This window comes from Oreochromis niloticus, linkage group LG10 (assembly GCF_001858045.2).
Source record: "Oreochromis niloticus isolate F11D_XX linkage group LG10, O_niloticus_UMD_NMBU, whole genome shotgun sequence".
NCBI classification, from domain to species: domain Eukaryota; kingdom Metazoa; phylum Chordata; class Actinopteri; order Cichliformes; family Cichlidae; genus Oreochromis; species Oreochromis niloticus.
In genome coordinates this window covers 4,296,389-4,323,483 of record NC_031975.2, presented here as the reverse complement: position 1 = coordinate 4,323,483, position 27,095 = coordinate 4,296,389, and the positions used below count along the sequence as shown (strand labels likewise).

At 39.0% G+C, this 27,095-nt stretch overlaps 1 protein-coding gene across 1 annotated transcript in view; it reads left to right on the top strand.

Moving 5' to 3' along the window:
* esama (endothelial cell adhesion molecule a) overlaps window positions 1–26,848 on the top strand; it is a 56,525-nt gene extending 29,677 nt beyond the window's left edge. The window contains exons 2-7 of the mRNA XM_005454568.4: window positions 18,498–18,649; window positions 20,803–20,995; window positions 21,102–21,257; window positions 21,724–21,846; window positions 22,851–22,986; window positions 23,543–26,848. Coding sequence (XP_005454625.1) covers window positions 18,498–18,649; window positions 20,803–20,995; window positions 21,102–21,257; window positions 21,724–21,846; window positions 22,851–22,986; window positions 23,543–24,077 — 1,295 coding nt within the window. The 3' untranslated portion in view covers window positions 24,078–26,848. The remainder of the gene's footprint in view (window positions 1–18,497; window positions 18,650–20,802; window positions 20,996–21,101; window positions 21,258–21,723; window positions 21,847–22,850; window positions 22,987–23,542) is intronic.
* The last annotated feature ends 247 nt before the right edge of the window (window positions 26,849–27,095 follow it).

Genomic DNA, 27,095 nt, shown 5'->3' with positions numbered 1-27,095 from the left:
TTAACGCTTGCATACTGTGTGAAGCAGACAGTATTGAAGTAATCTCAGATTTGATTCTTTTTTCAAGCATGAAATAATTATTAGCCCTGCGACAGGCTGGCGATCGGTCCAGGGTGTGCCCTGCCTTAGGTCAGGCAAGTGTCAGGCTTGCAATACTGGCTGAAAACTAGGTTCTGATACATTTAATGTTGTCCTACAAGACAATACATGAATCACAGGGGACAGTAAAACTGATAGCTGATAGCTTAAGTACTGATCCCAAAATGGAATTAAAAGTTGCATCAGTGCAGCAGTATCAGTCAATATTTAAAAATAATACAAATCTATGAATTATTGCAGTTATGAAAATATCCTAATAACCCCTTTAGCTAAATAATGAATGTATCCAGAATTAGTTCCATTTTTTTGTAATGATGTTTAAGTAAAGATACAGTCATGTTTCATTCAACAAAAGAGACTCATTTAGCAGAAAGCCATTCACATTTTGCCTCCTGCTGCTCAGTGTTGTTGTCACAGTCACTGTCTATGTGTTCAGCACACAGCAGGCAGGACATCTGCTCATGCTGACAGAAAAGATCACATCATAGCAGCTCTCACATAACCTCACGGGTCACCTGTTGGTCCAAGTTTCTGGTTTTGTAGCACAGGCCACAAGCTTTGGCCTATTAATCCTTTGTTCTGAGAGCTTGGAAACCTAACCTTTTAGAGAGTTTCCTTACAAGGGACATCAGATTCACCCTTAACATTACCTGGTGAGACCTCAGCAGATATTATTTTTTGTCTGCTCTTTTATTCAGAGTTTTGCAGTAATTTTCAGTTCCTTACTCAAGGCACAAAATATATGGAGGAAACACCAGTGCTGTTTGGGGATTGCAATTTTTCTCTGTTTAATAAACCCGGCTCTAAAGGTTTAATGTTACTGATACTGCATGTGAGAGCAGTGTTTATAGTCTACCAACGAATTAGAGTCATTTCTATCCACAAAAATCTGCACTGATATCTTTAAATCTTACTATGATGACAGTAGTATATATAAAACATTTATTAATATCTGAATGTTTCAAAAGATTTATGTTGCAATGTTTAGTCAGTTCCATGTGTTAGCAGGTGGATGTCAGTGTACTGTATGGATGTGTATGCTGTCTGCCTGACGCTGCTATCCATCTGCTTAAGCTCCAGATGTTTATGTCTCTTTGGAGAGTCTTACTATGAGCACTGCTTTTGAACATTGATGGGATTATGAGTGTTGAGATTTACCAAGGGGCCCTTGCTGCTTTCCCATCTTACCCAATCAACTCTGAGTGCAGCAGCGATGAGAAGAAAATCTACCATGGAAACACATCTGTCCTCATACACATGTGGGGTAACTATACATAAGCATAACCAATTTAAAATAATTGAATACTATAGTGCTATATACTGTGATCAGTGTCACTTATGTATGCAGGGCCATTAGTGCCATAATGACTGACTTTATGGCAGTAATAGCGGCTATAGCATAATTATAATCTCTCTAGCTACAACAATAATTTCAGTATAAATATAGGTTCATTCAGTGAGATCATTTTGTAATAGATTCACAAACTGCTGTTATAGCAGCAATGATGGCCCACCGCCCCCCACCAGGTCATGGCAGCCACATGCAAGACACAATTGCTATTATTATACATGTGTTTCCTGCATTATAGTGAGGAATGATAATGGTATATGAGTCCAAACCTCTCCTGAACTCAGTCACTGAACGACAAACAGTGAAAGACAAACAGTGTTTTCAGGCTCTAACTCCAGACAGCATCTGTCAAGATAGTTAAGTTTTATGTTCATTGCCAGAATTATTTCTGACAACCGCAAAATCGTCTGGACACAATGATAAGATCACCCAGCTGAAGACTGACTGAAGCAAAAGGCAACATGAGCAAATTCAGTCCATGTCTGGATTTTCATCAGTGTGATTTACCGTTTCTAAACAAGACTGGCAGCTTAAAAATGCGATTCTGATTTTTTTTTTTTTGGAATTGCCTCGCTTTAAGAATCTTGATATCCTTTATTTGAGTAAAACTTGTGAAGTGAAGAAGTACCAACTGCAATGCAGCAGGAACTAAGAGTGCCAGTCTGATAGTTTACTGTATTTACTGATGCTTTAGCATACGTTTAGTGTTCCATGGTGCTGGTGGAGAGCACTGCCTGACACATTATTTGGGTTGAGATCTGGTAACAGCAACGGCCAAAGCATATGATTCCCATAGTTTAACTAATCATTATTATCTCCACCATTTGTTGGCTGAATTGTGTTATATTTTGCATCATATTTTATAAACTCATCTTGTGTTTAATGTTTTAATATCTTAAACTGCACAATAACTAGTTACCCTGTCCAACTGTCAGCTTAGATGTAATAATAATAATAATAATGATAATAATGCATGCGTGTTGAAGCACTCAATACATCTTCAGTTTATCAAGACAACCTGAAAAAAATGATGTAAATTACAGTGAGAGAAACCGTTTCAAATCAATGCAAATTATCATGTAGGCGTCACCATTAGAATCAGGATCAAAACAAATATTCTCTCATTCTTTCTCATGGCAAACAGCAGATGATTCCTCTGGTTACAAGAAGTCCAGTTGTATAAAAGGAAAACAGCACTTCAGCTTCCTTTGCTATGACCTTAGTAAACACTTTCCTAATGTCTCAGCTGCTAGTTTAAAGTTCATCAGATTTATTTTGTCAGTTATTTTTCTTTTTTGGGGGCTAGGCCAGTTTTGTGTCTCGATCCTATGAGCGTGCAGGTCTCTTTTTCTAAGTCAGACACAGACAAAGACTGTGTGTTAACAGTTTTGACACAACAGGACTCTACTAACCATTTAGTGTCATTGCAGTGGCAATTCAATTCAGTTTTATTTATACAGCACCAAATCGCAACAACAGTCACCTCAAGGTGCTTTATATTGTAAGGTAGGCCCTACAATAATACATACAGAGAAAAAACCAACAATCATATGACCTTCTATGAGCAAGTAAGTAAGTAAGTCTCTGAACTGGGAGGAAATGTTTATGGAAAAATAGCAGTTTGCTCAGTGTCAGCTCTCTGTTGGCGACAGTGGGAAGGAAAAACTCCCTTTTAACAGGAAGAAACCTCCGACAGAACCAGGCTCAGGGAGGGGCGGGGCCATCTGCTGCAACCGGTTGGGGTGAGAGAAGAAAGACAGGATAAAAGACATGCTGTGGAAGACAGTGAGAGAGATTAACAACAACATCCATCTTTTATATACAGCAATAACCAGTAAGGGGCTGAAGACTTGGGAATGTTGACGGGTAAAGAAGTAGAGTGAAGTGAACTTTATACTTGTGACCTGAAGGTGAAATCCATTGAATCTTCTGAATGAGGAACACGTCAGATCATGTTTTCCTTTTGACGGCATGAATGCTTCTGCTGGTACATTAAAAGTTAGTTCTTTACTGTCACTTCCAAAGCCCGTTGGGGTAAAATGCAAATAGATAGCACTTCTGTCCCAGGTTTAAGGCAAGCAGACAATACAGAGAACTCACTCAGTTCCTGACTGAAAGAAAATGGGCTTAAAATCAGGTCGTGTTTAATCCCAGCAACAATGCTAAGCTCTCCATTATGTTTCTCATGCGAATAAGAGGAGCTAAACCAACTTAAATCTGTGGCCAAGCTGTAAGGAAGGATACCATGTGCTCTAGATGTCCAGTCGCATATTTTTGTATGAAATTTCTATCTTTGGTCATTGTTCCTGGTTCTCTGCCAACAGAGAGCTGACACTGAGCAAACTGCTATTTTTCTATAAACATTTCCTCCCAGTTCAGAGACTTACTTTATCAGACGGATGTCTCTCTAAATAATCTATCCACAAGTGGCTCTTTGATAGCTTGAATACCCAGGGGACTGTTACTGCTCTGCTGTCTCACTGTACTCAGCAAATAACCCAGTCCCACTTGTTTATTTTTGCTTATTGCCTCAATCATCAGGTGCTTTTCTTATTCTGAGGATGGATTTTCAACTTACAAACAACTTATGTTTCGGTTGCATTTAGGTTGGAAGGGATAAAGAGCAAAATAAGTGTTTCCTCTGGGGACAGTGAACTTTGCCTGTCACTTCCTGCCTCTTTGTTTCTGATGCCCCCCGCCCCATGTGTGTTCTCTCTGGGATTGTGTGCTTACTAATTAGGATATACAATGTCTTCTGTAAGACAGGAAGACAGGATGTTTTTGAGGATGCTGGGCGTGCCTTAACATATTATTATATGTATTATGTTGACACGGTAGATATACAGCACACCTGAATGAACACCTATCAGTCATAGCTCTCCTTGTTCTTTACAAAGGCGCTGTTAGCATGAAACAGCTGTACTAGCACCTTGGATAGGTTACTGGGATTTTTGGGATGCTAATTTTGACAAAAATTACACAAAATAAGCTTTAAACTAAATGCCCTTAATAAAGGTCATTTAGTTTAAACAGGTGGGTTTGTCTCTCTAACTCTCTCTCTCAGTCTCTCGTCCAATCACCAGAGTTCATTATGTTATTATATCATTATGTTCTCCATATGTTGTCAAAAATAATGGGATAATCCACAACATACACTCAATACCAGAAACCCATCTATGATTTTCTCCTAGCAAGTTCTTTGACATCTTCAGTTAGCATTATTAAGCGTCAGTCGCCCCTCCCCCCATCCACACCGCTGCGATATCTTTGTGTCAAAACAAGATGAATGCCTCTTGCTCTCTTCCTGCAGAGCCCTTATCTTTGATTCAGAGCGCCGTCCTTTCCTCTCTCCTTCCTCGCTTCTTTCAAGGGTGTGCAAGACTACGCTCTAAATTATGGAAAAACCCAAACCCGTTTCCAACACCAAAGAGTTACATCTTTAAAGATGAGCAACACTTAAAATAAGCACTTAAAGCAAGACAGAAGCTGTAAATCCTAATAAGAGGAAACTGTCAGAATCTCAAAATCCTTTGGGAAATTTAATGAGCCTGCAAGAATGAGCCAATCGTGATGATTAGAATCAGACTGCAATGAAGAACATGTGTCTTTACTGCACACACCTGATTGGGCTTTTGCTCACTAATAAGACAGGTGGTTTTGTCTCTTTTGCATGTAAACACACACACATACACACACACCCACACACACCTAACCATGCAAACATCAGCATCTGCCGCTGCTAGTTCTGAGAGCAGGGAGGCGGTTCTAATGCAGGGTGTGCATTGCACCATGGGAGGACCAAATGGCGTCATTATGGACCGTGTCCGCTCCTTCAGTGCCAGACAAGCTGCTTTCATGTCCCCCAAATCCTAGTCTTTCTTCTGCTCCTGTGTCTTTTACAGCATATCACTGTGTAGCCTGCTCTCCCCCAAAGGTCAGCTGATTCCTGATCAAAGCATTTCATAAGAGTTAAAAGTAAAACTTTTTGCTGATGATCAACATATCTAATCTGTTTCACTTCACTTTGTGCTGGCTTAGAGCTCCGTGCTCAGCCGGCATCAACAGAAATGCATTATGGATCAAGTGCTGCGATAACACAGCAGCTGAAGGCACGCAGCATGTAGTTGAGAAACATGCACATGTCTGTTGGCGCTCGTGGTACTGTCCTTAGTTTTTATGTTTTTATGCTTCCAGCCAGGCCGCCAAATCCCTTCAATGGCATCCAGAAACACAATCACCAGAATCTTGTGAGAATCTTGTGAGAATCACATCATAATCACATGTTTTCCCACTGATAAATGTAGAGAAGTAAGCACGAGTCCAATATAGAAAACTAATGACAGTTCTGTGTCCTGCTGCCCAGAGTTGAATATAAACACAGGAAATGTCACCTGGCGCGTAGTTTTCAAACTGACACTGATTAACCCAGGGAGGCACCACAGTCAAATACAAACCAAGGTCTGTTCATCAGTACAGATGGCAGCTTACGTGACATGTTAACTCTAACTTATTATTTGCAGCACAAGTTTCACATGGACTTGTGGATCTTAGATTAATGCTTACTGTATTGTGTAAGTTGTACTTGTAAATTGACGGTTAGTGTACGGATGGAAATTTGCCCATAGGTTTCTTTTTCTCTGGGATTGTCCTGAAATCCACATTTATCATCTTAGCTTAGCTTATCTATGTGATGTATTTCTGGTAATTGCCATCATTCCAAATTTGGCTATTTAGACAGCTAGCAAGTGGCAATTTACCTGATATCACTGTGACATATTTATGTTTAAAACTTATTAAATCAGTAAGTTTTTACTCCTGGTTCACATAATAACAGTAAAGGGGGGGGGGAGCTATTTGCTAGGCATATGTACTTGTCTGTATTTCATCCAGCTGTAAGCTCCAGGAGTCAGACAAGGACAAAGGTCCTAACATTGCCTACGCTGTGTGGAGAAAGGCATGTTTAATTATTGAAATACTGCAGTAGCATTTCTTGGAAAGCAAATAATTGTTTAGAGCTATAACAATAAATGTATTGTTCTAAATATAAACAATACAAACTTTTATATAAACAGTAACGGTTGAGCCTTAAGAGTTTTTCTATTATTCTTTGTAAAATAGCATATGCTACCGTTAAGAAAAGGTCAGTGAGTCAAATGTGGGAGTAGTCCGGCAGCTGAGAGTGTGTTAAAGGCTGTTGGTGTCTCTGTGTGGACAACTTCCTGTCTGACCCCGAATACTGGACTTCACTTTAATGCTGCCTACCAAGACAAACAGACTAATCCTGGAATATAGCTACATCACGGCGCTATCAGGACGCCCAGCTTTTTCCTCCCTGCCGTCATCCGCACAATGCAGAGGAAGTGTGTGTGTTTGTGTGTGTGTGTGTGTGTGTGTGTGTGTGTGTGTGTGTGTGTGCGCGCGCACTCGTGTGTAGAGGTTTCATGCAAGGGGCTATCTGTGATTTATATAGATTTATATATAGTATATAGCATATATATAGTAGATGATGAGAACTTTCCCCTCTTTTTCCATAAAGGGTCATTTTTCTATAAAGGCTTATTCAGTTCTACAGTCGTTTTAATCAAAGACAGCGCAGTCATTTTACTCCTCGCTCCTTTTCCTCTTTTTTGTCCAAAACTGCAGGGGAATTGGGGGTCCATTGTTTTCTGTCACCAGATAAGAAGCACTCTTTCAGACTGATGAGGCTGCCTTTTTTTATCTGCATATGTTTAATAAGAGCTTAAAGCTCAGGCCACTGGCATTATTTCATAATTTTTCCTCTGTGGCCATTCCCACGATGCTTTGATCAGATGGAAGGAAGCTTCAATTAACCAGAGCTGCCACTATTCTTGTTAAAGGCCTAGCTGCTTTCAAAAACCTGCACACCACAATGCAAAATAAGCACTGCCTCATAACATTAGAACCGGAGAATTATGTCTTATGTCATTATGGAAACTTGGATTACAATGACTGGGAGAAGGGAAGGTGAAAGGTATGGGATACCAGCAGACTAGTGGATCAGAAGGCTAAAATTAGCTAATAATCTCTAGTGATTTAAGCTACATTAGCTAATGTTTTTGAGGCTATTTTGAGAACAAATTAAAAAAACAGTCATATCAACATCCCCACATTATCAGAACAGCTTTGCTATATTCCAGTTAAAGTGTGTTTTAAATCTGCATCACTGATTTGTGTCATGAAATTACCTGTGCATGTTCTTTCTGCCACAGCCACCAAAGCCTTTTCCAGGCTATTAATGACAAACCAGCCTCTGTGTGAGAGGCCTGTTTACATTCTATCACATACTGTTGTAAACAGACAAGAAAATATAACATTTGAAGATGATTCCATAAAATAATATACTAAAATATGCTATTATTAGTACATTGCTGTTTTTAGGGGTGCTCTGATCAAAACGGGTCTAAACTCGCCCCATTGCAACTTTTTTGAGATGTGTTGCTAATATCAAATTTAAAATGAGTAAATGAAAACAGTCGGATTTTGCAGATTAAGCCATTTTTTGGACATTTGAAATGTTTTCCATTGTGTATAAATATGGATTTATGAGATTTGAAAACCCTTGCATTTTGTTTTTATTTACATTTTACACAGCATCCTAACTTTTTTGGAATGGAGGTTGTGCCAATTTAAAAATCACAGGCTACCCTAAAACATGCATGTCTTTGGCACTACGTGAGAAAGCCAGACGCATGGGGAACATGCAAACTCCACACACAAGTCCAGGTGCAGATTGTTCATTTTTCGATCACAGGTATCACAGCCGTATGACAGACTGGTGACCTGTTGAGACTGTACCCCACCTTTTGCCCTATTAAAGCTGGGAACTAGCACTTTTAACCTTAACTCAAAGAAGTAGTTAAGAAGATGGATGGATGGATGGATGGATGGATGGATGGCCCTACCCTGTTCCTACTATTACATTCTATTATTACTATTATAGTATATTAGTTGTAGGCAATCACTTGCATTAGTTGTATTTGTTGTTGACAGTTGCTGGTTTGTGTATCTGTCACATGAATAAAAGCAAAGTTCCTTCAGTTCTGATGTAGAATCGACCCGCACTGATCCAACCCAGTGTGTGAACATGGTGTACAGCCAATGGATAAATGATGACAGAGTAAAAGGTAAATGTATTAAGTATAAGTGTCAAGAGTTCCAGGTGTAAAGGCTGAAACTCGATCACTCGAATTCTTTTATGCAAATGACCAGTAATGTCTGCTGACATTTAGCTGGAATAATGGTTATCATGTTGACGTCAGGGTAAGTGTGCTGGCATACATACACAGTACAGCTGAGACCCTTCATACTCATTTAGCTGACGCTTTTTTACTATTGGCCTAATTAGAGACAATGGTGAACTGATAAAGTTAGATAAATAAAATCTTTAAATTGATAGATTATTTTAATTGACATTTGAATTTAAATTCTTTACATTTTGCATAAATACGACAGTATTACGCTTGTATTAAGGACTGACAGTCTTTTGGCAGACTGACATACAACCAGCTTCTGATTCATTTTCCATTAGCCACCAGAAGGATTGTTTATGAAAGAAAATCATATCAGAAGGGAAACATGCAAGAGCACATCTGATTGGCTAAAAGTTGCTGGTGATGAAAATGTCATCTGTACCCAAACATGACAAGCATGTCTACCATCTATGCTGCTGCCAAGTTACAATGAGCACTCAGTTCTTCCAGATGTTAATTGGTTTGGCTCTCAAGGACAATGTGAAAGGACGGCGGAAGAACATATCAGCTGTGTCTCTTTATAATTAGCAGTCAGCACACAGGCTGAATAAGCATTCACTTTGCATCCCCAGATGTGTTTATAGCTCTTTAGCAGACTGGAAGAGACCGGGATAATGGATACTTATTTTTGGTAGGTTGAAGGCATAAACATAAACCCTCCTGGCCTTTCGCTATCTCTGTTCTACCAATTAAGCAGCTGCCTTTGTCCTCCTCTCTTCTGTCACACTCAGGGCATCCAGCTTTTGAGTGGCAGTTTGGTAGTTTGGCGGTTGAAAGAAAGAGACGACACATTCCTCTCTGCAGCAGTCCTAACATTGTGTTTCTCCTTTAATTATCCTGTGAGGAATGGCAGTCTCGCAGTTATCAGAAGATGAGCTCTGCCCCAGTCTTTGGCCCTGAGCCCGTTGTGTGAATGAGAAGTTGTGTGTGTGTGTGTGTGTGTGTGTGTATGTGCCTGTTTAGACATCTTTGTGGGGACCAAAAACTGGAAGTTTACTATACTTGTGGGGACCAACAGCTTTATAGCCCTTATAGGGACCAAAATCCCGATCGCTGCAAGTTTGAAGGCATTTTTGCAACTCATAATGTGGTTTTAGTGTCAGGGTAACAATTAGGTTTTGGTTAGGTATTTAGAGTTTTGGCTTAGTTTATTTTGTCTCAAACTTCATTGCACGGTCCTAGGTATCGGCTGTACCATCCTATTTCCCCCTTGGCTCCTCTTCTTCTCGACGGCATCCTCCTCTTCTTCTTCGGCCTCTCTTGTACATCCCTTCTCATGCATTGTTAATTTAGTCCAACACCCCCATTACTTTAATCCCCACAAGTCCCTGTGATCTCCAAAGAGGTTTGGTAAAATACCCACTCCAATGTCACCCATATTTCTCAGTTTTATTCACTAATCCTAGGGTTAGGCATTCATTTTTGATGGTTAGGGTTAGGGTAAGCAGCTAAGGAAAGTACTATGTCAATCAGATGTCCCCACAAGAATATGAGTGTGTGTGTGTGTGTGTGTGTGTGTGTGTGTGGTAAAACTTGGACTTCTATTTTTACGAGGACTTGATGGGCTGAGGAGTGAGAATCAGAAAAAGTTGCCCAAAAGTTCTCGTTTTGATGAGTTTGGATTATTTCTGCGTATGTGTGGAGATTAAAGCAAAAAAATAGTTTGGGAAAGAGAGGACATTTTTGCTATGAATAACCTTAGACTTTGATTGTTGTCTTTTTTCAAATGTTTTGAGGATACTGGACATCTTCACCTTGATTTTAAAAAACTCCGCTTGAAGTTATTTTTCAGTTTCTTCCTTAAATTTCCTCTTAATGTATGTGAAAAGATTAAATCAGATGCTTGGACAGTGCCACTGTTCCTGTCTTTCTTCTCATCTCATCTCTTATCTATTATTCATGGTGCTTTTGTTCTTTTTGTCTGTAAATGTGCTGTTAATGTTGCACAGACTGTGGATCTCAGTGGAACTAGCCAGACTATATTTGTGGGCTGTGGAAAAAAACACATCTTTCTGTCTTGCTGAGCATACTGTACCACATCTTCAGAGCTAAAACTGTTCAGTCAGTATCTGCAATTACCGTGGTATGATGTTAAAGCATTATTTCTTTGAAGTTTAAAAGCACTGGGAATACTGATACAATAGTTGTCTACTGGTTTGTTGCAGGCCTAGTGAATTAGTGAATTATTGCTGTCTTCTATAGCACGTCTTCATGGCCAGGTACAGTGCACACTGCCCAGTTCTACTTGTTTGATTTTCTTTTCTTAAAGAACCAAAAAATCTCCAACTATCAAATATTAATACACTGGATAGGCAAGATTATCCAAATTAAAGGTGAGGATGTGTAGAAGAAGAAGAGAACGCACTTTCCTTCTGTCTTATAGCTTTTATTATGACCAAATTCAGTATAGAAAAAAAAAGATGTCTAAGATTGTTTAAGCACTATTTTATGGTCTATGTAACTAAAAACCTGTTTGCAGCATTATTTGAATGCATATATTTATGTTACGGTATTTTCCGCACTATAAGGCGCACTTAAAATCCTTTAAATTTCTCAAAAATCGACAGTGCGCCTTATAATCCATTGCGCCTTGTGTATGAATTCTGGTTGTGCTTACTGACCTCGAACTGATTTTATATGGTACACGGTGCTCAAAAATCTGTCAAAAAATGTTTTAGTATGACTTTGGTAGACCACGAAACCGCACCACTTGATGGATTGTAGGATCATTACAGCTACCGTAGTCAGGAGCCTCGCGGAGTAATCAGGGTCCAAACTCCGCTTCAGGTCCTAAAGTCAGACAAACACGGTGGCATCACTGAGAGTTAAAAACTGTCTAAATTCTTTCATCTTTAATAAAATGATCAGTGTTGCTGCTTTACCAGGTGTAACAATAAAGTTTAACATCCAGGCATCCATGAAAACAGAATGTATTAAATTTAACGGAGTTAGAAGTTAGCAGGAAGTTAGCTCGCTAGTTTCCACGTAAACATGATATAGCATGTTCTGACTGAGCGATTTCTGGAAAATTCACACGTACAGCTCTGCTATCACTTCCAACATAAATGAAGACAGAAAACTAAACAGCAGTGACGTTTGTAGGGTTACTGAAGTTGGGCTAGCTGCTATATAATGATGTGCTACGTGATCGCTAGTGACACAGCTATGTTAGCATAATATGAACAGTGAAGCTGGAGGATGAATGCTAACTTTTTTCCAATTGATAGAAGTTATCGTGAGGGTTCCCGATGGTTAGGGACAAATGCAATCGCTGTAAACGGACCAAACTTCAGTCAGGAGAACAACTGAGATAATCCATCCACAATACGAGGTTAGTCACTAATATACTGCAACAACATGGGAATAGAGCAGCTGCCAGAGAATTTATCATTAATGAATCAATGGTACGGAAGTGGAGGAAGCCAGAAGAATGAGTTGAGTAAAGTTTGACTTATCTGACTGTTTTGTTTCGCTTAATGCGCTTTATAATCCGGTGCACCTTATGTATGAAAACAGGCCAGTTCATCAACAGTGTGCCTTATGGTCCAAAAAATACGGTATTCAAGAGTATTTAAATGTTTCCAGTTATCTTTTTTTAAAGCTTGATTTTGGACTCTAAGTTTGCAGGGACACAAAAAACCTCACCTAATAGCAATGTATACATCGGATTGATTCAGATTAAGATTTATTAGGTTATGATTAGGTTGCTTCTTCATTTTGTTGCTTAGTTTTATTGTTCTCTGTAAAACTGTGACCACTAAAGCCTTTTAGGTTACTTTTTATAAACTACTTTCTGATATTGTCAGTATTTTTAGTCTTAGTATTTTAAAATTCCACTTTGGTTTAGTGTTTGATTTTCTCTTGTGTGATGACACAACTCTGGACTTGTCAGTATTGGTCATTTAATATCATCATCACCCCTTTGATTTAAACATTCCCATAACTTGACTTGGAAAGTTTTGGACTTTGTGAAAGTGACATCAGGTAGAAAAAAAGTCTTGTAGTAGACGTTAGTGGTATTGTTATGTGTCCAGTGTGAACAGTAACAGTTTATGGTCAAAGCAGCAGGACATTTTCTGATGCAGGTATCCAAAACAACCTGCAGGCCAGTATTTAGACATCTGTTAAACAACAGGTACTAAGATGAACTTGGGGACTTTCTCAAATGTGAATGCAGCAGTTCTACAGGTCTTTGCCCACTTGGTTTTTTTTCTTGTTTTGGTTTTATTCACTTCATCAGGCAAGGGAAACATGAAAGATTTTCACAGGATGACCTTTATCATCTAGTCTGGGTCCTGATCATTAAGAGTAGGAACCACCAATCCAGCCTCAGATCTACAGAAAGTGGTCCAAGCCTTATCAGGGGAGGTTTATCTCCATGAGAAAGAGCACGTCATTGCATCTCCACCCATCCCCCAGAGACAGGGTTCAGTGGTGCTCCATGGAGACATCATTGCCACACTGTCATCTTCATTCAAGATCATATGCTCTTTCTTCTTATTCTCAAATCTCTTAAATTAGCTATTTCTCCAAGTTAGACATTATGAGATGTATTTGATGGTAATATTGCAACAGAGGCATCACTAATGTTTGACACCATATCTTTTTATTCTGTAGCTCACTTGCTTTAACATTTTAACCAAAGCAGCTGATAAGATGCTGACAGGAAGCAACCGACCCGCTCCACCCATCTTTTCACCATGAAATACGTTAGTTAAGGTCATCCTCATCAAAGCATGGTTTCCGCTTTATCTACACTGAGGTCTGCTGAAGTAAACACGGATCAGTCCGAAGGGTTTCCTGCAATTAGCCAATTAGCACACACAGGAACTTAAGCATAGCACACTATTTTCATCAAAGCAATAACTCAGGCTCTGAGTTCTACGTTTGAGTTTTCAAAAGTAGAATGGGAGGCCTCTCAGCTCCCAGTTTGGATTGTAGAATACTTTGGTATAAAGAGTTTATGGTTCACTCAACAAAGCAAAGGGTCACCAGTCAGACTCAAACCCAGGTCACTGCTTTCTGGCCATGTGGTTGCCTGCTTACCCACTGAGCTAAACTGGCAACCGGTAGCTTCACTTTCACTTCATCAGTCCAAGGGACATTTTTCTAGAAGTCTCATTGTTTGCAGACCTTCCCCTGTGTTCTTTTTAGAGAATAGTCTCTCTCCTAACTAGCAACTCTAACAACCAAGACGAGCTTGATTTGTCTTTTTCTTTTTATTCTGAAATTAGGTTTCTGTAGTGGTATCAAGAATGGTTGGAAGGACATTTTGCACAGTTCACTATTCTTGATAGTTTTTACCCTTTCAGTGTTGTTATCACCAGTTTTGCAAGTACTGCAGAACTATAGCACTTGTTACACTGGGGGACAACAGTGTAACTCCCACTTTTTTTCCAACTGAAATCTACCCTGTAATTATGCATGCCAACTCCATATCCAGCTTCCAAAGTGGTATCTCTACATATAGTGAGGAAACTGTTACTTTGAAAGAGAAAGATGAATAAAAGCTTATCCAGCTAACCATAAAACACCTTGTTATATCAGACTTGGTGAAATAGCCCTATTAGATCCAGCGAGACCCATCCAGTCCTCATTACGCCCTTCAGCGAACTCGCTCCCATCTGCCCTGCCATCAGTCACAAAGGAATATTTAAAAGTAATTGTCATGAAGCGAGCAGAATAGATTTCAGACCTGCCACAGAGGGAAAGATTATGCCTCACCGACCAATTTAAGAGTAAATCTCAGTGGCCTTGTTCATTTCTCTATTTTTTCTGCCAATTCTTTTTCTCTATACATGTTTTTTTCATCTTTTTTTCAATGTAGTACACTCTCATTGGAATCAGGAAGGATTTCTGTCAGGAAATCTTCTTAAAGCAGCACTTGGCAAGATTTTGATGGGGAAAAAATGCCCATGTGATCAGACTAAATCATGAAGCGCAACTCATCCACACTAATGAGGAGCTGAAAATTTGGCCTGTTTTCCCCTACTGAAATGTTTGTGTCTGGGTTATCCCTGCTGGGAAGTCTTGTATTCCGAAGTCTTACCGCAAAGATTTGAAAGGATTCCGGCTAGGTGTTTTCCCAAACTTCTTGGCTTAAAAAGTGAACTTATCCGTTGCTGGAGTTTCTAATTTGTGTCAAATAGAACAATTTCTGCATGGGCACACTATTCTCTGATCTAGTTTTATATCTATTCTAAATATAAACATGTCAAGATCTCTTGTTGCTGTTTTAGCTTTAGTAAAATCTTCTTCATCCCAGAGAGTCTCCGTTTCTCTTCCTTCCCTTCATCCAATCTGTGAGACATGCAGCAGCCTCTCATTGGGCTGCCTTTAAGCTTATAGCAATCATCAGAGAGCCACTCCACAGTGACTCATTGCATTTATATTTAAGCCTCTTTCTGTCATCTCTACATGTCCACTGATCCAACCATCCATCAGTCCGCACCTCTACAAACAACAGGCCTATCTCACTGCTGCATCAAATCTTCTTAGGGCCTAAAGAGCCATTGACACAATGGATCTCTGCTTCTCCTTGTTTTCTCCTTTCACCCTTTTTAGCAGCATTTATTCTTACGCTAACCACACTTTCCCATATTTAGTCTATCTTATGGCTTCACTAGTGTGATTCTTTGTTAGAAGCAATGTTCCCAAAGGAGCATAGCCCACACGTTCACTCATCACTGTCACTTATCTACTCCATCTCTCTCCACAGTGACTGAGAAACTGATACCTACACCTCCTCTCTATAGAGATCTCTTTACATGGTGCATTGTTGCCATTCACATTTCACCTGTATAATTTAGAGCTGGAGAAGCAATAAAGCACAAGAGATGTTCTTTAATCCAACAAGTCCAAATCCAACAAGATATTATGTCAAATCTGTAATGCTTTAAAGTGAGCTTTAAATGCTAATCAGAATAATTTAGCTTATAATGGGTTTCACCTCATTGTGTAGCTTTCTATAGCTTTTGGCCACAGGGGGCGCTCCTTGCTCAGTGGCAGAGACTGTATCAGAACCACTACAGAAACAAACCTGGTTGGCTTTATTTTGTTTTTATCATCAGCAGTTTAGTTGCTGCTTTAGTCTCTGTTTCAGTTTGCAAATAATTTTTTGAGAAACAATTAAAAATTCAAATGAATTTGCACAGTTGCAATGATGGTGGTTATTGATAAACTGTAGTTCTAGTAACATATTTCACATCCACAACATCATAGTGCTGTTTTTTAATATTATCTGTTTGTTAGTTTTGTGTTTCTGTTGCTCCAGGGTGGGCGTAATGCAGTTAATTGACCTTAAAAAAGCCCAGATTTTCAGTACTTCGTTGCACAATGCTGTATAAAAAACCTACAATCAGTATTTTTTCTGATGTCAAACTATTTCAATTGTGAGGACTTTAATAACTATAAGTCATGTGCCTTGACCTCCACCCCTCTGCTTTGGAATATTTAGCCACCACAGAAATAGTGAGTTGTTTCAGGTAATAGTTTGCTTGTGAAGCCTCTTGTTGATTGGACTTGATTACATTACTTCCTTTACAGGTAAATAGTTTTGTTGCGGTAACAACTGTGACATCTAAATAATGGTACTAATTAGCAGGAAGGTACTGCTGTGCAGTGAAGGAAGCTAATCCATAATGGATGACTTGTATTAGTGTATAAACAGCTTGTTTCAAATGTCTATTTGAAACTATAATGTGGGGTATGAAGAATGTTTGCTCATATAAGTGGTTTTCCATACTAAAGTTGTGCTGACAAGAGTCCTGTCAATTTTTATAATGTGCCTGCGCCTTTAAATTTTCAACATAAACCACCTCGAGGCAACTGTTGATGTAATTTGTTGCTATGTAAATAAAACTGAATTGAATTGAAGATGCCATGGTTTTTGATGAGTACACACAAGCATACAGTGCACTTTAGAGTTGGCAGCCATGTTCCAGGTGCTCGTGTCCTCGTGACAATTCACAGCAGCCTCATGGTAGTTTATATTATAAGGTAAAGCCCCTACAATCACTCTGTGCCCTGTGAGCAAGCACTTGGTGACAGTGGGAAAGAAAATCTCCTTTTTAACAGGAAAGACCTCGGATACAACCAGGCTCATGGAGGGACAGCCATCCATTGTGATAAGTCAGGGGCAAGGGGAAAGAGAAGAGAGTTCCCAGTTATTAAATACAATAGTGGTGTATAAACACACAGAGAGTGGAAAGAGATGAGTGAAGAAGAAACACAAAGCACCCTTAGCAGCCTAACCTTTGCAGCATAAATAAGGGAAGGTTCAGACTCACCTCATACAGTCCTAACTAAAAGCTTTATCAAAAAGGAAAGTTTTAAGTATATTTCAAAATTAGAGTGCATATGTGCCCTTAATCTAAACTAGGAGCTAGTTCCACAGGAGAGCGGCCTAACAGGCCAGAGCCAATGAAGAGCAGCTAATATGGGAAAAGTCCACTTAGTACTCTTGATTCAAACCACTCCAGTGCAATTCCTTTAATACCAACAGTTTGTTTTAATCGCTGTAGTAAAATACTGTGGTCAACAGTATCGAATAGACAAGCACTGAGATGCTTGTCCATTTGATACTTTTTGACCACTGTCAAAAAGTCATGCTCCTGTGTGTGTGTGTGTGTGTGTGTGTGTGTGTGTGTGTGTGTGTGTGTGTGTGTGTTCATTTATATTGGGTTCACATACTTTCTGCATATCTCTTATGGGTCCCTGAGGAATAAAGGTGAGATATGCAGTTTCTGTTGACTAATTCCATTATTCAAACCACCCTTATTTTGTAGGAGAAGCTGACATTCCCCTGAGAAAAGCTTTGATTACAGTAAACACAAATTATGCACAGGCAGTGACTGAGGTTTACAGCCTCTGTCATTTATTTGTCATATTTATCAACTACTTAAATGAACACTTTAACTAATAAAAAAAAAGTGTCACGTATAAATATGTAAGTGAAAACCTTGTTTTTTTTCTGATTTGGTTGTGTGTGCTGCAGATGTGTTTTGGCTCTCTGCTGCCTCTCTGTGGTCTTAATTACACATTACATTTCACTGTAATAGTGCTCTCTCTATTCAGCTTGCTTTCATTATCACTATTGCATTAAATCCAGATAATGCATCAGCTCATCTGTGATAACATCTTTGGTAATGTAACATTATAAACTGTGTAAGAAGAGCCGCATGCATATAAAATCATGGATACAGTTTTATAATAATGTCCTTGAAGAAAACTTTTTTCTTCAATGGCAATTATTAAAAAGAAGCTAAGAAGAGCCTCATTAATCTTACAATATCATTCTGCTTATAACCTTTATATTATAAAAAATATGACATCAAACATGAAACAGGCATGAGAAACAAGGAACAATCCAAACATGTTTCCTGCTGCACCTTCAACTGGACAGGTAATGATTCGGAGTCAGAATTCAATTCAATTGAATCACAACATTAAGGCAGTTTATACTGTAAGATAAACCCTGCAATATTACATAGAAAATTCTAGCAACTGAAGCAAGCACTTGGTGACAGTGGGAAGAAAAAAACCTCTTTTAGTAGGAAGAAACCTCTGACAGGCTCTGGGAGGGACGGCTTCTTCTTCTACCACGTCTGGTTGGCTGTGAGGGGGGCAGACAAAAGACACACTGTCTGAGAGTCAGAGATTACCAATAGAAATTAATATAGAGATTACAATTATTGATTACATGTACAGTGGTGTATAAAAGTAATAAAAAACTGTGATTTTTACAGTGTGTTTTTTCCCTTTCTTCCTTCATCCAGGCATATGGGCCAACTTTTTAATACCCCTGAAATATGTAGAAGTGATCGAGGGTCGGTATGTGGAGCTGCATGCCTCGTACACTGGCGGCAACCCAAATTCCAAGAGCATCGCCTGGAACTTTTTGATGCCTAACACCACCCAGATGAAAATGGTAAGGAAACAATTACACTTAGGTGTAATATATATTAAGCCAAGACAAGAAAAGGCTTAAAGGTTTCTACTACTATTGTGCTATGCAGATAGATGATCTAAAAGGAGGATCACAATCAAATAGATTTAGGGGAAGAAAGAGAACTCAGGAAGGGAAAGGATACAGGTTTTTTTTTATTATTTCCCTTAGTGTCTCACCTTACTTTACTCTTTGCAGGAAGAAAAATTCATTAAATGTAAAAAATGTTATCATTAATAAAAAGAACAAAACTTAACTGCAATCTATTCAGAGTCTTATGTGTTTAGACAGGGTAAAGTGAGCAATTCCCCTGTGACAAATTGTTCAATTCTATTGTATTTTATTTATACAGCACCAAATCACAACAACATTCACTTTATAGTGTAAAGTAGAGCCTACAGCAATACAGAGAAAAACCCAACAATCATATGACCCCCTATGAGCAAGCGCTTTGGCAACAATGGAAAGGAAAAACTCCCTTTTAACAGGAAGAAACCTCCGGCAGAACCAGGCTCAGGGAGGGGCGGGGCCATCTGCTGCGACTGGTTGGGGTGAGAGAAGGAAAACAGGATAAAGACATGCTGTGGAAGAGAGACAGAGATTATTAACTAGAAATGATATGTATAAACACATAGTGAGTGAGAAAGGTGACTGAAGAAGGTGTAGGCTGCTGGAGGATCCCAGCAGCCTACACCTATTGCAGCATAACTCAGGGTTACCTGATCATGCCCTGACGATATACTTTAGCAAGAAGGAAACTCTGAACCCTAATTTTAAAAGTAGAGATAGTGTCTGTCTCCACAATCCAAATCTGGTTCCACAGAAGAGGGGCCTGAAAACTGAAGGCTCTTCCTCCCATTCTACTTTTAAATATTCTAGGAACAACAAGTAAGCCTGCAGTCTGAGAGCAAAGTGCTGTAATGGGGTGGTATGGTACTAATTATGCAAGTAACTAAAATTTGACAAAGTGATATTTTTTCCAAACTGCTAATATAGGTTTACTATACATGATATAATAATAGTAATATGGAGAAAATAATTGACAGGAAACTATTCTGCTTTTTCCAGCTCTTAGTTTTGTTTTTGAATACTATTAGAGTTGCTTTGCATCATTTGTAGTTGAAAGTAATCATGAATACCAATGCATGAGTTCTTGGTGCAGCCCCTCAGTTCATCTTCTCTCTTAAACAGACAGTTTATGCTCCTCACCGTTCTTACCTTTAAGGTAATGGGCGATGATGCTTTCAGATCACTGTGGAGTAATTTTGGCCCACTATTCTTTGCATAATGGTTTAATTTATTCACATTGGAGGGCTTTTGAGCATAAACCGTCTGTTTAAGTTCCTACCAAAGCATCTCAATCAGATTTAAGTCCAGTCTTTGACTACTTTTGACCACTCCAAAACTTTCATTTTTTCTTTTACTGCTGTGTTCTGGATCACTTTGCTGGTGCATAACCCAAATGTAATTGAACTTCATAATACAAGCTGATGGCAGGAGATTTTCCTTCAGGATTTTCCGGTATAAAGCAGAATTCAAGGTTCCATCAGTTACAGCAAGTGATCAAGGTCCAGACCATCAGATGACTAGATTACTCAAAGAAAACGGATTCTAATCTAAGAACATCTTTACCTTTTACTGTAAATGATGCATCTGCCTTGAACCGTTCTATTTATATTGTATTTCAGCCCCTTTCACTGCAGAGATACATGTGCTGGAACTATGTTATATATCAGGTTTCTTTTGTTGTGTTTTGTTTTTTTATTGTACAAGAGCCATATTCTTTGGAATGTAGTATTGATCTAATATTACAGATTTGTATAATTTGTGTTACAGAAAATGACAGCTGAGAATTTATAGATCAGGTTCAATAACATTAATGTTACTGTTTAATTTTGATGATCTGATTTTACCAGTGTTAGTGAAACTTTCTGTTCTTTGAAGTCTTGAACTTGGACATTTAGCAAATAAATTTCTGGAAATGTTTTGGATAAATACAAAGTCCATTACATCACTGACGTCTGTTATGCACAACTACTTCTTCTTGTGCTTGTGTTTATGTACTAAAAGACCAAAAAAAAAAAATTATCATCTTTTTGTTTCATGTGACGCTTGCTTTCTGTCCTCCTGTCCAGATCATCTCCTACACCAACAACAAGGTGAATGTGTTTGACGGACAGTTTAAAGACCGTGTCGGTTTCCTAAGTAAGATGCCATCATCAGACGTGTCGTTCTACATCAACAACACCCGGGAGTCCGATTCAGGAAGCTACATCTTGCAGAATATTAATGATGGTATTACTGGTACAGTTACCCTGGATGTGAAAGGTAAGAGAAATTCACCAGTCACACAGATGCACTTCTCAGATTCACTATGAAACAGTAAAACACAGAAAATCTTGTAATAAAACATTATATAATCCTCTCCCCTCAGTCCCTCCTTCTGTTCCGAAGTGCTCTATGACAGGGAAGCCAGAGCTAAAAGGAAACGTTACTCTGACCTGCAAGTCCAGCTCTGGGAAACCTATTCCTTTATACAAGTGGAAGAAAACCAGCCCCACCTCTGAGGTCTTCTTCTCACCCATGCTCAGTGAGTGCATAGCAAAAAAACAAAGAATCATTGTTTGCTATAAATGTGAATTGTTGATAGAAAAAGCAGCATGCACACCATCTTTTGGGATTGTCACTTAGCACATCTTTGAGAATTGTCATTGAATGGCCACTGACAACCCATTCTTGCTCATAAGGAAGCATCTGATTGGTGGAGTTCTCTAATAGCATCTTTAGTTTTCAGTATGAAGCATTTGCTCCTGTTTTGAGCTGGCACTATATGAATAAATATGAACTTAATTAATTAATTCTTATCATAGCTACGTCCAAGCATTACAGATGAGCTATAATCTGAAGAGTAGATTTGTCACATCATTGCGTGTATTTGTAGACGGATTTTGTGTTTTTGGTTGTGTGCCTGCACGCCGCTGTGTGTGCATATACACGGGGAATAATGTGTCTTTGTGTGTGTTTGACTGTCTTTTCCATGTAAACTGCTGTTTTAGATGAGAAGACTGGCACTCTGAAGCTGAACAACCTGAGCAGCAACATGTCGGGGAAATACGTGTGCACAGCCAGCAACACGGTGGCAGAAAAGACCTGCGAAATCGACCTGCACATTACCAACTGTATGCAGCAAGTGTAACTCTGGTTATGGTTTATTGATAAGAATAAATGATGGAAAAATAGTAATAGACCACACTATTATCAAGCTGCCACACTCAGCATGAACAGCGAGTATTGGTGTAATTAATGATTCCCATTCACATGTCTCAGTTATTTCTGTTGTGCAAGATCATATCCTACTAATTCCACCAAAACCAGATCAACTTAAAAAGTTAAGTGTTCAGATTAAACAGCATCCTTGTTTTAAGATTTGACTTATATGTAGCGACCCATTATGAATCTTTGACTATTACTATTATTGTTTCTTATGACTCCTGACACATCATAAGAAAACCAAATGAATATGCAGCCAACTTGCTTACATATACATTAAAATAATACAAATATACAATAAGTTAAAAAAGTATCATTATATCACTCATGACTTACATAGATTCAAAGTAAAAAACAAACCCTGTTTACTAGACATGTTTAATGTTGCTAACATAAGTCTGTGACATTTTACATTGTAACCATTAGCTTAGCTGACTTTTCTGTTTAGCAACTAAGAAAGTTATACTTTTGTCAAAGTTGGCTGAATTTGCCTGACTGGACAACCAACCATGCGCAACACAACCTGGCCCGGGTTAGGGTTATCCTGGGAATATATAATGTTGCAGAAGCCTGAAAACAATGGAGGGCGGTAAATTAGTGATCAACATCCCTGTATTGTCTTGTACATTACAATATAAAGCGCCTTGAGGCAACAGCTGTTGTGATTTGTCCCTGTATAAATGGAACTGAATTGTAGCTTAAAAGTGATTTGCTAGGCAACAACACAGCTGGTCACCTGATTAGTCTATCTCTGTGTCAAACAGAAAGGACATCTTTACATGACTCAAATATCAAACATTAATCTGCTTTTCTAGCCAGTGCTATACAACTACTATTGATTCTACATGAAATGAGGTAATAAAACTTTTTTTTAAATTCTTTGATGTACTAATTGTATGTTCTTTGAATCCAGCCAATAAAGTGGGCGTGATCGTTGGTGCCACAGTTGGCTCAGTGGCTGGCTTCATCTTCCTCCTTTTTGTGTGCCTGGCTTTTGTCTTCATGATAAGGAGGCGAAACAACGAGGATGACTTGGCCAACGAAATCAAGTGAGTCAGTGTGGCTTAAATCCAAGCAGAATTTTATTATTTAAAATTCGTAACAGCATCTCAGCTGGCCAGCAGATAAGAACTGGGACCTTCTTCCCACAGTGGTAAACAGTGTTGTTTCAGGCAATTCACAAGTCCAAATAGTTGCAGCTTTGGTAGATGATGTTCTTGTTGCCGCTGCTTTTAATCAAATCCATTTTAGTCCTTTGCAGAGGACCCAGGTTTTATTTTTGGCTTGCACCAGTTGCACAGGAATGCACATTTTGATCTTGCACATTTCTCAAACTACAGTGATTCTATCACTAGCACTGGGTATTTGCTGCTGCTTGAACCATCAACTCGATGCTTTTGTATTTCCCAGTCTAAGAGAAGTGCACCTGTTTAAGAAGCCTGTATTTCACATTTAATTTTCATATCCTGTGATAGCAGAAACAAATTACCATAGTTTCAAGATTTAATGAATTACTCCATTTCAGTGTCACTGTGAAATAATTATGCATTTCTAAAAGTAATCTACACGTCACAAATAAGTAATCCTACACCTCTTTGTCTACAGGGAGGATGCTCAGGCTCCCAAGCGTGTGTCATGGGCTAAGAGTGGCATGGGTTCTGACATCATCTCCAAGAATGGCACCCTGTCCTCCATCGCCTCCAGCCCACACCACAAAGAGTCCTCCCATCACAACAACCACCACCACCACCTGCAGCAGTACCCACAGCGTCCCCCCTCAGACACTGCATCCATCATCACCGCCACAGGCAGCAACGCCGGCTATAGACCGTCCCGCCACCAAGGGGCCTCCACTCCCACCCATTACAGCTACAACAACAACACCACCCTGCCACGTGAACAGCTATTGTCCCCCGAGGTCGGCAGCAATGGCGGTTCCATGCCCAGACCCGAGCGCTACACCCAGTTGCCCCAGGCACAGGCGCTGCCGCAAACATACAACCAGCCTCGGCTGCAGCTCCAGACCACTCCCTCCCCGCCACCACTGCCCACCTCCACCATCATGGCCTCCAACATCTCCCGAATGGGAGGAGTGCCCATTATGGTTCCTGCACAGAACCAGGCCGGATCTCTAGTCTAACATGAGCTAAAGAAATACTGTCCCTTTACGTTCTTACAAAGGGTCAATTGCAGATTTTTCAAAGGGACTTTATTAATATTTAGCAAAGAATTCAAAGTGAAAAGGTCATTTACTGATGCCAACAAGCTCTCAGACACACTGTTTACTTCCTTTAAATATAATTACTTATAGTTCTTTTATATTCTGTATGCACTGTACACATTTGAAACTATGTATAGATATGATTTTCATACATTTGTCCAGTATCCTCTTTTCTACTTCATAGATTTTAATGTTTTCGTTTTTCATATTTGGATTTTTAAATGTAATTTCTTCTAAACTGTTTTCCTCCTGCCATTTATGAACCGCAGCTGGAACACCGTGTGTGCAAATCTCACGGATGGAAAAAAAGAGCACCAGCATGCTACACTTTATCCATTGTCTTTACTTAGGGAAACTACCTGAAGGACTCATAGGTCATTACTGTTCAAGAAGGAGAATGTTGCTCAGAAACACTGGGTTTAATCTATGTATTATTAACTATATTTCAGCACCAGACACGAGAAAACAACATAATGTGTTATGTGACAAAGTTTGGCTTTGCAAAGTATCCTAATCCTTTTTTTTCTGGCTTTACTTCTGTTGGGTTTTCAACTTATAAAATGCTTTTAAACTCACTTCTTTAAATACAGTTGAGCAAAAGCTTCTGATCATATTGAGCTCTGTTTAGGACTGCAGAGCTGTAAATTTGCTTTTATTCTTGACTAGTACTAATAACTAATAATTTAAAGTTGCCTGCACCATTCAAATTGTAAATATGTAATATGTGTATTTTGGGGCTAATTGGTAGCACGTTGTTGGGTGCAACCTTTATGGAAAACAATTTAAAGAAACAGGGGACATGTTTGCCAACACTTTGTGTTGGCATTGTTTTGTATCTAAGTCATCATCTGCCTCATCAGCATAAATTCATCATTTGGACCTGTTCTTCTAGACTGGCGCAAAGAGCTTATAGCATTAGAGAAAGACACCTGGTGATCACACAGTTCCGCACAGTGAGGATGAAGCTCTTGCGTTTAACAAGAGGGAGCAGGAGCCGCCACCTTTGACCAGTAATGGATCAAGAAAACTGAAAAAATATACCATCTGCCACAACCCAACCGGTTGTGGCACATGGCCCCGCCCCTCCCTTAGCCTGGTTCTGCTGGAGGTTTCTTCCTGTTAAAAGGGAGTTTTTCCTTCCCACTGTTTCCAAAGTGTTGGGTTTTTCTCTGTATTATTGTAGGGTCAACCTTACAATATAAAGCGCCTTGAGGTGTCTGTTGTTGTGATTTGGCGCTGTATAAATAATATTGAATTGAACTGAAGATCAAAAAGAGGCCACCAAAGATATCAGCTAGCAGCAGAGCACCACTATGCATCACATCAGGATTAGAACCATAAGGCAGGTCTCCTTTCAAAATTAGTACAATTCAGTACTAATGTATTTAAACTCCTTGGAAAAAATGCCTCAATAGTGGATATACAATTGTGTAGCACATTGGAAAAATTTCTCTAGTTTCTTTACTTGAGTATATCAAGTATGCTGCTCAGCATTCAGAATTTCACATCCTACTGACAGAAATATCGGGGGAAATGGTAACAAGGCTAAAGCGCATGAAAGTCTGTTTAGAAGGTGTTATTGGTGAATTTGCAGCATTTCTTAGAGAAAGAAAATAGGGACAATACAATGTTAGTTCAGCAAATTTGAGCCATTTTATCAAGTTTCATTCAACCTTTTTGGCTGAAAACCTAAAGACTCCATCAACATTATTGCAGGACCATCAGTCTCGCAATAATGTTGTTCTGTACACTACAGATACTCCTGGAATCGCGACCTCTTTAGACTTTCTTCATGCACCTTGGAAGTTAACAAATGTGTTTCACTTTGCCTCTAATCTGAAACAAATAAACTAGATTTGGTTCAGAGGCTATTTTCCATTTCCAAAATGTGTGGACATATTTTGAATAAAAACAGCTGTGAGGGAGGCACTGTTTTGTAAAACTCGCATTTGTAAGAATGTATCCAAATAGCTAAGGTCATTTTAATACACTGAATGATTTCAGAACTTCCTTTCAAAAGTTAAGAGCTAAAAGTATTTATTATGTTTTTACACGTTAGGGCCATTTGTAATGTCTGTTGTTACTGAATATGATTTAGATTTGGAAAAGAGAAGACAGTGTGGTCATATTCTGCTGTATTGTAATTACACTGGAGCATATGTTTGTTATTTAAGCTTTCGGTTATGTGCACAGATATTTTTACATTTATTTACATGACATTCTGAAATGAAGGCTGATGATGCTGAAGGAAAACATACTGTAGATGCATCACGTGCAAACCACTTGAGAAAATAATCTCAAGACTAGAGCCAAGTGGAAAGATTTCATGAGGGAAGTTGAAAGAAAAGACAAAATCTGTTTGCTGTGCATTTAAGACTCTGTGTCCTTTAAAAGTGTAAATTATGGACATTCAAATGTATTCAACGCAAGCCTTTATTTTTATATTGTACATGTATAAAAAGCACATTAAGAAAAGAGAAAGAAGTGCTCACTATCACACTGAGTTATAAACCAGCGTGGATTGTATAACTGCTGTGGACAAATTGGTGGCCAAACAAATATGCTTATTTATACAGACGGCCTAAACTGTAGACAGTAATGTGCAGTGTGCACTTGTATCTTCCATATTTATGTTCATTGAAAATGCTTTGTATTATATTTTCAATTAAAATAAAAAAAGATCAGTTGTTTGTGAGTTTTGTTTTTTGTTTTGTCCTGTTTTCCAATTTTTACCAATTTTGCCTTCTTGGCGAGCTTATAGAAGGAAGGAAGGATTGATGACTGAGCTTGAAGGGACACAGGGTTTTCCTTGGGAGTTTTTTTGTTAGAAAAAGCTGAAAAGAATCTGTCATTCAACAATCCAGCACCAAGAAAGGCTCAGCCACTCCTTTAAGTAGCGGTTCGGGACAAGGTTATCACAGGCAGGTGCCTGATTGC